General features: G+C 32.7%; 1 protein-coding gene across 3 annotated transcripts in view; it reads right to left on the bottom strand.

Moving 5' to 3' along the window:
• LOC117332408 (cartilage matrix protein-like) overlaps positions 1 to 14,296 on the bottom strand; it is an 83,307-nt gene that overhangs the window by 14,206 nt on the left and 54,805 nt on the right. For all 3 annotated transcript variants that reach the window (XM_033891293.1, XM_033891292.1, XM_033891294.1), the window contains 2 exons: positions 4,315 to 4,507; positions 2,061 to 2,305 (listed from right to left, as the gene is read on the bottom strand). In XM_033891293.1, the coding sequence (XP_033747184.1) occupies positions 2,061 to 2,305; positions 4,315 to 4,507 (438 nt within the window). The remainder of the gene's footprint in view (positions 1 to 2,060; positions 2,306 to 4,314; positions 4,508 to 14,296) is intronic.

The following is a 14,296-nucleotide window of genomic DNA, read 5'->3' as shown; positions in this document are numbered from 1 at the left end:
AAACAGTAGATATATCTTTTTTATAATAAACAGTAGATATATCTTTTTATAATAAACAGTAGATATATCTTTGTTTATAATAAACAGTAGATATATCTTTTTTATAATAAACAGTAGATATATCTTTTTTTATAATAAACAGTAAATATATCTTTTTTATAATAAACAGTAGATATATCTTTTTTTATAATAAACAGTAGATATATCGTTTTTTTTATAATAAACAGTAGATATATCTTTTTTTATAATAAACAGTAGATATATCTTTTTTATATAAACAGTAGATATATCTTTTTTATAATAAACAGTAGATATATCTTTTTTTATAATAAACAGTAGATATATCTTTTTTTATAATAAACAGTAGATATATCGTTTTTTTTTATAATAAACAGTAGATATATCTTTTTTTATAATAAACAGTAGATATATCTTTTTTTATAATAAACAGTAGATATATCTTTTTTATAATAAACAGTAGATATATCTTTTTGTATAATAAACTTATAATAAACAGTAGATATATCTTTTTTTATAATAAACAGTAGATATATCTTTGTTTATAATAAACAGTAGATATATCTTTTTTATAATAAACAGTAGATATATCTTTTTTATAATAAACAGTAGATATATCTTTTTTTTATAATAAACAGTAGATATATCTTTTTTATATAAACAGTAGATATATCTTTTTTATAATAAACAGTAGATATCTCTTTTTTATAATAAACAGTAGATATATCTTTTTTTATAATAAAGGGTAGATATATCTTTTTTATAATAAACAGTAGATATATCTTTTTTATATAAACAGTAGATATATCTTTTTTATAATAAACAGTAGATATATCTTTTTTTATAATAAACAGTAGATATATCTTTTTTTATAATAAACAGTAGATATATCGTTTTTTTTATAATAAACAGTAGATATATCTTTTTTATAATAAACAGTAGATATATCTTTTTATAATAAACAGTAGATATATCTTTTTATAATAAATAGTAGATATATCTTTTTTTATAATAAACAGTAGATATATCTTTTTTATAATAAACAGTAGATATATCTTTTTTTTATAATAAACAGTAGATATATCTTTTTTATAATAAACAGTAGATATATCTTTTTTTATAATAAACAGTAGATATATCTTTTTTTATAATAAACAGTAGATATATCTTTTTTATATAATAAACAGTAGATATATCTTTTTTATAATAAACAGTAGATATATCTTTTTTTATGATAAACAGTAGATATATCTTTTTTATAATAAACAGTAGATATATCTTTTTTATAATAAACAGTAGATATATCTTTTTTATATAAACAGTAGATATATCTTTTTTATAATAAACAGTAGATATATCTTTTTTATAATAAACAGTAGATATATCTTTTTTATATAAACAGTAGATATATCTTTTTTATAATAAACAGTAGATATATCTTTTTTATATAAACAGTAGATATATCTTTTTTTATAATAAACAGTAGATATATCTTTTTTATAATAAATAGTAGATATATCTTTTTTATATAAACAGTAGATATATCTTTTTTATAATAAACAGTAGATATATCTTTTTTATAATAAACAGTAGGTATATCTTTTTTTCTAATAAACAGTAGATATATCTTTTTTTATAATAAACAGTAGATATATCTTTTTTTTATAATAAACAGTAGATATATCTTTTTTATATAAACAGTAGATATATCTTTTTTATAATAAACAGTAGATATATCTTTTTTATATAAACAGTAGATATATCTTTTTTTATAATAAACAGTAGATATATCTTTTTATAATAAATAGTAGATATATCTTTTTTATAATAAACAGTAGATATATCTTTTTTATAATAAACAGTAGATATATCTTTTTTATATAAACAGTAGATATATCTTTTTTATAATAAACAGTAGATATATCTTTTTTATAATAAACAGTAGATATATCTTTTTTATATAAACAGTAGATATATCTTTTTTATAATAAACAGTAGATATATCTTTTTTTGACAAAGAGATTAGCTGATCTATTACTGACCGATAGCGAACATGTTGATATTTCTGATTCTGTGGATCCTTTCGGCCATTTCCTCGGTCTTGTAAGGATTAGTCGAAGCGCCATCAGTGACGATGACACCAATCTTAGCCACTCCAGTCCTTGCACCACTTTTGGGGGCAAATGCAAGATCCAGCATATCTTTCAAGGCCAGGTTCGTGTAAGTATCGCCCTTACTCCATGGAAGCCGCATAACAGCTCGTTTCAAACTTTCCTTGTCCTGGTATCTGAAGTTAGAGGATTTCAGATTTATACGAAAAATTGATACGACGGTTCTTTAACATGCTATGGAAAATAAAATTGCCTTTTTAATGCTCAAAATGATTTCGTTTAATTTTTTAAACTCTTATTGCAAGGAAAAGAGTACAAGATATTAATACTTCACATAACCTGCAAATTGATGTTACTATTTGCATAGGTTCTATAAATGGAAAGGAGAGGCCCAGGAAACATCACTGGATATCGCAGTGACCACGGGAAGAGAGTCTCGTTGAAATTATTTCACAAAATGTTTCCTGTTTTCCCGTGCAATTAACTTAACGTTTTCCTTCAAATAAAATGTTGCTGTTTTTGTTCTACCAATTTTCCTGGGTGCTTCAGACCAAATCTGAGTAATATTCTATCATTACTACAGAGGAAGAAAAGAATTCGCTAAATTACCCCTATTTGGTCCCAGCCCTCGTGCACTAGAGGAAATGTCACTCTAATAGTGCAGTATATCTTCCACCAATAATGATCCATACTAAATTTGATCGAAACTCATCAAGTCGATAAGAATCTACATCGAGTGTTTTACAATTGTTTCCCCTATTTGGTCCCGCTTCTTTGGCCCTGCGGTAGATTTGATTTTTTTTATACAAATTGGTTGGCATTCCTTCTATTATGTTCCAGGCCAAATTTGGTCAAAATCCATTTTGATGTTAAAGCGCAGCAGCGACTTAAAGGAAATGTTGATGGAGGACGAAGGGCGGGGCGAGCCTGTGATCCCGAGGAAAGAGGAGGGAGATTGAATAATTTTCTGATATTCTATCCATAAGGGTCCTTACTATCATCTTTGCAAAGACGAGTCCCTTACATCGAAGAAAGCTCTAAATGTGTTTCAAAGCTAATTATCTGTCCCTATTGGGCCCAAACCCCCTGCCCCCGTGGGGATCAAACTCACCGTTTATTCGAAATCAAACTCTCTTCTTCCAAGAATTTGGACATAATCTTATCAGGTCTAAAGAAGGATTTTAAAGAATTTTCTAATAGACCCTGTCGTCTAGGCCTCGTGGGTAAACTTCGTCGTTTATACAAACTTTGTTACCTTTTCCCAAGGATGTTTCGAATAAATTTAGTCAAAATATGGTCAGTCATTCATGACTTGTAGCATTTTTTAGAAAAAAAGTTTATCAGACATTTGAGCTGAAATGACATCCTTATTAAACATCCTTTTTTGAGGTATTCCTCTCATTATTATAATTAAATCCCCTTGTGTGATGGCAATTAATCAATCAACTTGATTTAACAAAAACGTTACGTCAGCCTTGACATTAGAACGTAACTGAGACATTCTCTAAAACCGCATCTCTTACTTAGCTCATGAGTTGTGTCACTGATTTGAGAGAGGACGCAGATAGATAAACTATACGGGGGCAGATAGATAAACTATACGGGGCGGATAGATAAACTATACGGGAGCGGATAGATAAACTATACGGGGGCGGATAGATAAACTATACGGGGGCAGATAGATAACCTATACGGGGGCGGATAGATAACCTATACGGGGGCAGATAGATAAACTATACGAGGGCGGATAGATAAACTATACGGGGGCGGATTGATAAACTATACGGGGCGGATAGATAAACTATACGGGGGCAGATAGATAAACTATACGGGGGCGGATAGATAACCTATACGGGGTAGATAGATAAACTATACGGGGGCAGATAGATAAACTATACGGGGGCGGATAGATAAACTATAGGGGGCAGATAGATAAACTATACGGAGGCGGATAGATAAACTATACGGGGGCAGATAGATAAACTATACGGGGGTAGATAGATAAACTATACGGGGGCAGATAGATAAAATATAGGGTGCGGATAGATAACTATACGGGGGCGGATAGATAAACTATACGGGGGCAGATAGATAAACTATACGGGGGCAGATAGAAAAAATTATCGTCTTAACCTTAATATATATGTTTGATATTCAATTACAAACGACGTCTTCAGCTAGTTACCTTTTGAACGGAAACTCAAATTTGGATTCAGTGCTGAAGGTAATCACAGATACCTGGCTATGGTCAGGACCAATAGCGAGGTTGTCGATGACTCCTTTGACGAAATTGAGCTCTTCCATGTAGTTTGTCATGGTCCTGAGGCTGGTCGACTTGTCCAGAATAAACACAATATCGGTGGGACTGGCCTCGCATACTGAAAAATATCATCAGTTATATAAACCATTTATCAATAATTATAAAACACATTTTTGTAGGTCAAGGTCACCAAATATTAATGCGAATTACAACAAGTTCAAGACTCTACCTCTGAAACATCTCGATTTCCAGTTAATCATGATGTCTTCGCGGTTAACATAACGAGAGCTTTGTGACCTCTAAGTGATAATAATATGCCAACGTTTTTATTTGCATCAATACATATAAGCTTGTCCGCAAATCCATTGTCTGGGTATTGATTAACTTGATAATATATTGAATGACTCATATCACTTTTTTTCTTCATTTTAATATATTTCATTGCGCAAGATTTTAGCACAAAAAGAGAATTTGACAACAGGTTTAGCCTGTACCAGACTTTCTCTAATACCATCATATCAACAATCTGTGTTTAAACTTTTATCTTTACACCACTTTATAATATGACAACAAACGTGGGAAAAATTAATATAGTTCACCCATGTATTGGTATTTATCTATACAGAATATCTAACACTTTTAATTTATGTTTTACGAGAAACGTATGATTGATAGGTCATTAAATCGATATACCTCGCTAGACCATTAACCTTTATCCATACTAAATATTAAAAATGTACCACTGTGACGAGAATACTATCAAAGGGGATCACCTAGCCAACTAATTATAACACCATGACGTCATTATAGCACCATGACGTCTTTATAACCCAATGACGTCATTTTAACACTATGACGTCGTATTAAATGATAAACCTGTGTCCCATAATAATAAGTATGCTGCTTCAGCCAGAGACTGCTACAATAATATAATAAGGTAATATAATAAGGTAATATAATGAGGTAATATAATGAGGTAATATAATGAGGTAACATAATAAGGTAATATAATACATGTAATATAATAAGGTAATATAATGAGGTAATATAATGAGGTAATATAATACATGTAATATAATAAGGTAATATAATAAGGTAATATAATGAGGTAATATAATGAGGTAATATAATAAGGTAATATTATAAGGTAATATAATAAGGTAATATAATCACAAAACACAACACGAATGGGAACCTGATCTACAGTGGTGGTGGTTAGAGAGTATGTGTTAATATTGACTCATCGACCAGGGATTTTTGTGTTTCTTAAGCATTAGATAACGTGGTATTTATTATCATTATTAGACGAACAGGAAAGTAGAACATTTATAATAGACAAACCGGACATACAAAACACACTATAATAAACTAGAACTGTCGCCAGGAGGGCTGACTAATACCCCCCAATCTGCACGAGTCAGTGGTGAATTGGAACTGTTAAATAGAGGCTAACTAAGATAATCCAGTAATATAGTGATATAGTGACCAGTTGCCATAGCAACCATAATTTTGAGGGGAAAAAATGAGATGCACATCTACACATGGTCCTCTATATTTGTGTGAAGTTTCATTGAAATCGGCCCTTTTGGTTTAGGAGGAGTTGTCCGGACAAAATGCGTCTACAGTCAGACGGACGGACGGACAGACAACCTGATTCCAGTATACCCCCTAACTTCGTTGCGGGGGTATAACAAGCATGCTGAGTTTTTGCTAAAGCGATTCATGTCCCCTACCGGCCCCCTCTACAATAGTAACAGTAACTGTGACCCCGAAACCCTGAAACTCAGATCTGTATCTACTCATGCTGAAGTCACATACAAACTTTCACCAACATATCTTGACGTATTAGTCCCCAGTTTCCCCGGTAGGTGACTGATAAAATCATATCAGCAATACCCGGAGTCAAAATTGTACGATGTTTCGAAATAGTAATTGATATCAATTCGAAAAGAAGACAATGACCGATTGTGTCTAAGTGAATGATAATACAAGAAAGTGTCAAATCATGTAATTCTAGAGTAAGGTCGGCTAAGTCGGATGTACTTTTACAAACCCAATCACCTGCTGAGTTCGACTGACGGCTAAAGCATTGTCATTTTATTGTACATCTTTATAAACCATCTACACAAGGTACGCTGTTAAATTCACTCGGATAAACATTATACCGTATTGGTCCTAGCACAGCTGGACTATATCGCCTCTAACACCTACCTACCTATAGATGTATATATATATATATATATATTGATACGGACTATTCGGTTGTAGCCAATAGTGATCCGAGGTCTCGGTGAACGTTTTCAGACATCAGAGTCACTGCCACAGCGTGAAAAACAGTTTAAAGGCTATTTATGTGTCATTCGCTGGGCGGAAGACACACGTCCAAAGTATTTCAACATTACCCAGCATGACTGTCTATACATGTCAAACATCCAAAGGACAATCTTGGGAAATGGTATTAAAATTCTCCACGTAGAATATGTCAATCCCCAAACAGAAACATATTGGGGAATGGAATTAAGATTCTCTTCATAGAATATGACAAACACATTTTGGAAAATTCTGGGAAAGGTTACAAAGCTGAATTGAAATTCTCTACACAGAATATGTCAAACATCCACTAGAAGATGTTGGGAAATGGGATTAAGATTCTCCACATGGAATATATCAAACATCACCAGAAAAATGTTGGGAAGTGGTATTAAAATTCTCTACATAGAATTTGTAAAAAAAAAAATCACTGAAAATTGTTGGAAAATGGCATCAAAATTACCTACATAGAATATGTCAAACATCGACTGGGAAATGTTGGAAAATCAAGAGGATTTAAATTTAGATAAAATTTACGAAGGAACAAGGTGAAAATAAAACAAATGGTAAAATGGACTTTGTGGTGAACTCTCTATTTATTACTTTTTAGTACCATAGTCCCTTAAATATACTGAATATTCAGAAATTGAGAAGCACTAGTAGGAGTTTATGAACTACTTCTTGCAGCAGAATCTCTATAGTACATAGCCTATCTGATGGCGTCAGAGTTTAACGTAGGTACATCAATGATATGTCTAGCCGAGGGCAAAGAGGTGGGTTACACTTTTACTTATGACAGGTATACAAATGTGTCCCCTGAAACCAGACATCTACAATGGTACATCATAATGCCATCAGTTTATCATTACAATATCGTTATGATATATATCATAACACCATCAGTATGTTATAAATCATAACACCATTAGTATGTGTTATATCATAACACCATTGGTATGTGTTATATATCATAACAATATTGGTATGTGTTATATATCATAACACCATTAGTATGTGATATATCATAACGCCATTAGTATGATATATATCATAACACCATTAGTATGTGTTATATATCATAACACCATTAGTATGTGTTATATCTCATAACACCATTAGTATGTGATATATCATAACACCATTGGTATGTTATATATCATAACACCATCAGTATGTGTTATATATCATAACACCATCAGTATGTGTTATATATCATAACACCATCAGTATGTGTTATATCTCATAACACCATTAGTATGTGTTATATCATAACACCATTGGTATGTGTTATATATCATTACACCATCAGTATGTGTTATATCATAACACCATTAGTATGTGTTATATATCATTACACCATTAGTATGTGTTATATCATAACACCATCAGTATGTGTTATATCATAACACCATTAGTATGTGATATATCATAACACCATCAGTATGTGATATATCATAACACCATCAGTATGTGTTATATCATAACATCATCAGCATTTTATATATCATAACACCATTAGTATGTGTTATATCATAACACCATTGGTATGTGTTATATCATAACACCATTAGTATGTGTTATATCATAACACCATTAGTATGTTATATATCATAACACCATCAGTATGTTATATATCATAACACCATTAGTATGTTATATATCATAACACCATTAGTATGTGTTATATATCATTACACCATTAGTATGTGTTATATCATAACACCATCAGTATGTGTTATCTTTCATAACACCATTGGTATGTGATATATCATAACATCATCAGTATGTGATATATCATAACACCATTGGTATGTGTTATATATCATAACACCATCAGTATGTGTTATATATCATAACACCATCAGTATGTGATATATCATAACACCATTGGTATGTGTTATATATCATAACACCATCAGTATGTTATATATCATAACACCATCAGTATGTGTTATATATCATAACACCATCAGTATGTGTTATATATCATAACACCATCAGTATGTGATATATCATAACACCATCAGTATGTGTTATCTTTCATAACACACTAACATACACACACTGGGTTGATGACTTCGAGAAGATAATGATTATCTTTGCCCTACTGTATCATGTTCCTTTAAGATTACCACCAACACGCAGTTGACTGTTTTGATGAATTAGACAAAATTGTATTAGCCCTATTCCATTACGGTTCCATTAAATCCGCCATTAACATACACACTCCTTACTTAGTTGATGACTTAGAGAAGATAATGATTATCTTTGTCTTACTTAATTAAGATGAAATACTGTAACGGAATCCTCATTTATCAAAGCCTAGGAATAATCCATTATACAAGTACCGGCGTTTGATTGAAAACTCATACGACAACACAAGCATATATTATCACCATTAATTAATTAATAGCACCGTATAAATGTTTTTGACAAATGATTAATATCATCTGAAATCTATAGTAAGCACAGTGTTTTTAAACATCTTATCAAACTGAATTGATGAATTGTCCCCTCAGAATATGGTTTTGGATATATGATTTTGTATAGGGCAAACTTAATGCTTCCTGCGACCACTACACCCCTATTTCGCGTATGCCGGAATGCTGCACATATTTAAAGATGGTGTCACAAGTGGTACAAATCACCTCGGCTAGATCGAGGTATTCTGTAGTTTTACCGATATCTGATGTTTGATAAAAATGTTCCTATATATATATGTACAATCCATAGAGGAGGACAGGTTTCCGTCTATGGACGTACGTCATCTGTATTGCAATGGAACCTCTAACTGTGTGATACATAGCTATACTTAACAAAACATACGTTCGTTATTGTAATAGATTGTGTTAAATGCACGGAGGAAATTAACACCTTATGTTACTAATTGAGAGTAAGAAACAATAATGTCGAAATGAATTAAATCGCATCACTCGTCGGTCTGTGGTTCATTGCTGATGTTAAGACGACATGTAAATGACATACCGATGTGTTTATGGAGTAATGAACACACTATAAAATACGTCTTGTTATCGTTATGCAAGACGGGCTACAGAGCTCTGTTGGTAAGCACAGTCGAATTTATCAGTGGCCACCATCAATATTAAGGGGATATTTAACCGGTAACAATCTTTATTACATGTACTTAACTTTCTAATACTCTCTGCTCCTGTTGGAGAGGGTGTTAGTCAGGATAGAGGACGGAACAGGTAGACTATTAGACACCCACATGTCTGTATCTTAAACGTGGTTGACAAAACGTAAGATTGCAGTGAAATGATCAACGCCAATGACAAAACTTAAAGTTAATATATCGCCCCGGATTTAGTTTATCTATGAAATGAAGACAGTTTTATGATGTTCCTTATAACATAATTTATTTATTTCGACTATTTAAAAGCCAATCTTTTTTTTTAAATGCTTGTGTTACCAGTATTGGTATTGGTACTATATGCATATCATGGCGAATAATATTTTCCTCTTATAGTACATCAAATATTTCGTAATCAGTGAGCACAACAGATACTACATACAGGATGGTTACAATCCCTGCAAAGGTGACATGATAGTCATATGCATGTGTCGTGTATAGATATATACCTGGCAGTAATCTAGATTAAACTTAGGGCTACGCAGATACATTTACTAGTATGATAGAGGAATACATTGCTTCACTGTACACAGACCATGGCTTGTGTTCACGTCGGCTACCTAACACACTATATATAACAATAACGACTGACCATAATCCTGACCACCTGACAGGTAATCTGGAATTAAGGTCATCAGTAGTCCCCAGATGTGTAATTAGCTCTATATACTAAAACCATCTATTACATCCTGTGTACTTAGTCTAATGTACAAGATAGGATCTTTAACACTTAAATCGCTGTAAGCGTTATTTGTAGCCGTGAGAAATTGACGATAGAACTGGTCCTGTAACAAAGCGAAGAAGACTGCACTTATGAGTTGTTTTCGTGAATTTAATTTCCATTTGCGGATCAATACTGACAATTTCAGTGAAGACTTCACTTAAACCTGTCTAATTAGTCTGATAGTGAATGACAGATCAAGCTACATTACTTAATTTGTTATTAACCTTACAAAATAATTGATTTCTGTAGTTTATAAAATGTATATCACATTTTAATGTTTTGATTCATACAATGTGTATCACATTTTGATATGTTGATTTATTCAATGTATATTGCATTTCAATACGTTGATTTATACAATATATATCATATTTCAATGCTATGAATTATACACTGTATATCATATTTTAGTGATTTGATTGATACAATGTTTATCATATTTAAATATTTTGATTTATACAATGTATATCACATACTAATGTTTTGATTTATACAATGTATATCACATTCTAATGTGTTGATTTATACAATGTATATCACATATTAATGTTTTAATTGATACAATGTATATCACATATAAATGTTTTAATTGATACAATGTATATCACATATTAATGTTTTAATTGATACAATGTATATCACATATTAATGTTTTAATTGATACAATGTATATCACATATAAATGTTTTAATTGATACAATGTATATCACATATTAATGTTTTAATTGATACAATGTATATCACATATTAATGTTTTGATTTATATAATGTTGATGACATTTTAATGTTTTGATTTCTACAATGTTTATCATATTTAAATATTTTGATTTATACAATGTATATCACATATTAATGTGTTGAGTTATACAATGTTTATAAAATCATATCAATGTGTTGGTTTATTTGATTTGTTAAATAACGGAAAGCCGTAAACTACTGCTGCCAACAATGCTTCGTATTGTCTATTACAAGCTACCAACTCTAATAATTTTGTTATAAATTGCTGTCGACTTTCCGATGTAATCCTATCTGGACCCGATCGAGTTAAATGGTGACTGTCATTGTGTGTCAATCTTCACATTTGAACGATTGATTGGTTTACCGTTGTACGTAGACCACCTGTTAAGACGTAATATGATAGCGGATGCTATCTAAAGCTTTAAACATCTTAAAGGTTACAAATAAAATTACAACTACAATACATGTACAATGATGCTATCGTACATAAGGGCATTTTAAACTGGAAACCTGTTAAAATCTCTTTTTTCAAATTTCAACAAAAATGTTATTTCATAGCAGGAAACTGTAAACAGCGACAGCCTCGCGTGCTGCCTGATGAGATGTGTGATACCAATACTTTGACACGTCTTACAACATGTTAAATAGGTACACATAATTCTCTTTTTGATATCAATTTGTGACACTGTAAAACGGCTTTATTTGTGTCTGTTCTTCCATAAATAAAAGGTTAACATGGTCAGAACGTGGTGGGATTGATCAATAGTGATGATATTTTGATAGCACCGACATCTTGATTTATTCGACAGGCGCACAGCCTTGTTGCCTTGTTCCATTCACAGATACGCATTTGATAACGTCAATGGTGCACGCACATTAAGTTTAATAAACAAAAAAACAAATAGCTCGTGCCAAAGTCATCCACAAAACATAGCCACATAGCAATATCAACTTGTACCTTTTTTAGAAAAAAAAATCCTGAATTTAACCCCAACGTGACCTTTAACCTTGGGTAACTGGTATAGTTCGAACACACAGTTTTGAGGACTCAACTGCATGTGTAACATATTTGGTTACATTAAATTGTCCCCTAAAAACCGGGGGATCATGTGATCAAAAAGTGTATCATCGCCTAATCAGAGTAAATGCCGTGAAATAATTTGAATTTAAATTTGAAATTCACACCAGTAGTAAATATATAAACTACTGTTTTATGAGGGATAGAGTCATGTCACCAGAAAACGTTTGTTTTGTGTGACTTGGTTTATTACCGTATGTCATGTTTCTGTCTATCTATAGTACAGACTAGGAGCTATGTCATGTTTCTGTCTACCTATACGTACAGACTAGGGGCTATGTCATGTTTCTGTCTACCTACAGTACAGACTAGGGGCTATGTCATGTTTCTTTCTACCTATAGTACAGACTAGGGGCTATGTCATGTTTCTGTCTACCTATACGTACAGACTAGGGGTTATGTCATGTTTCTGTCTACCTATACGTACAGACTAGGGGTTATGTCATGTTTCTGTCTACCTATACGTACAGACTAGGGGCTATGTCATGTTTCTGTCTACCTATACGTACAGACTAGGGGTTATGTCATGTTTCTGTCTACCTATACGTACAGACTAGGGACTATGTCATGTTTCTGTCTACCTATAGTACAGACTAGGGGCTATGTCATGTTTCTGTCTACCTACAGTACAGACTAGGGGCTATGTCATGTTTCTGTCTACCTATAGTACAGACTAGGGGCTATGTCATGTTTCTATCTATCTATAGTACAGACTAGGGGCTATGTCATGTTTCTGTCTACCTAGGGTACAGACTAGGGGCTATGTCATGTTTCTGTCTACCTAGGGTACAGACTAGGGGCTATGTCATGTTTCTGTCTACCTATAGTACAGACAAGGGGCTATGTCATGTTTCTGTCTACCTATAATACAGACTAGGGGCTATGTCATGTTTCTGTCTACCTATAGTACAGACTAGGGGCTATGTCATGTTTCTGCCTACCTACATTACAGACTAGGGGCTATGTCATGTTTCTGTCTACCTATACGTACAGACTAGGGGCTATGCCATGTTTCTGTCTACCTATACGTACAGACTAGGGGCTATGTCATGTTTCTGTCTACCTATAGTACTGACTAGGGGCTATGTCATGTTTCTGTCTACCTATACGTACAGACTAGGGGCTATGTCATGTTTCTGTCTACCTATACTTACAGACTAGGGGCTATGTCATGTTTCTGTCTACCTAGAGTACAGACTAGGGGCTATGTCATGTTTCTGTCTACCTATACGTACAGACTAGGGGCTATGTCATGTTTCTGCCTACCTATAGTACGTGCAGACTAGGGGCTATGCCATGTTTCTGTCTATCTATAGTACAGACTAGGGGCTATGTCATGTTTCTGTCTACCTATACGTACAGACTAGGGGCTATGTCATGTTTCTGTCTACCTAGAGTACAGACTAGGGCTATGTCATGTTTCTGTCTACCTATAGTACAGACTAGGGGCTATGTCATGTTTCTGTCTACCTACAGTACAGACTAGTGGCTATGTCATGTTTCTGTCTACCTAGAGTACAGACTAGGGGCTATGTCATGTTTCTGTCTACCTACAGTACAGACTAGGGACTATGTCATGTTTCTGTCTACCTATACGTACAGACTAGGGGCTATGTCATGTTTCTGTCTACCTATACGTACAGACTAGGGGCTATGTCATGTTTCTGTCTACCTATACGTACAGACTAGGGGCTATGTCATGTTTCTGTCTACCTATAGTACAGACTAGGGGCTATGTCATGTTTCTGTCTACCTATAGTACAGACTAGGGGCTATGTCATGTTTCTGTCTACCTACAGTACAGACTAGGGGCTATGTCATGTTTCTGTCTACCTATAGTATAGACTAGGGGCTATGTCATGTTTCTGTCTACCTATAGTACAGACTAGGGGCTATGTCATGTTTC

This window comes from Pecten maximus, chromosome 8 (genome assembly GCF_902652985.1).
Source record: "Pecten maximus chromosome 8, xPecMax1.1, whole genome shotgun sequence".
In the NCBI taxonomy this organism is placed as follows: Eukaryota; Metazoa; Mollusca; class Bivalvia; order Pectinida; family Pectinidae; genus Pecten; species Pecten maximus.
Note: the sequence above shows the minus strand (reverse complement) of the source record. Positions and strands in the feature narration are given on the sequence as shown.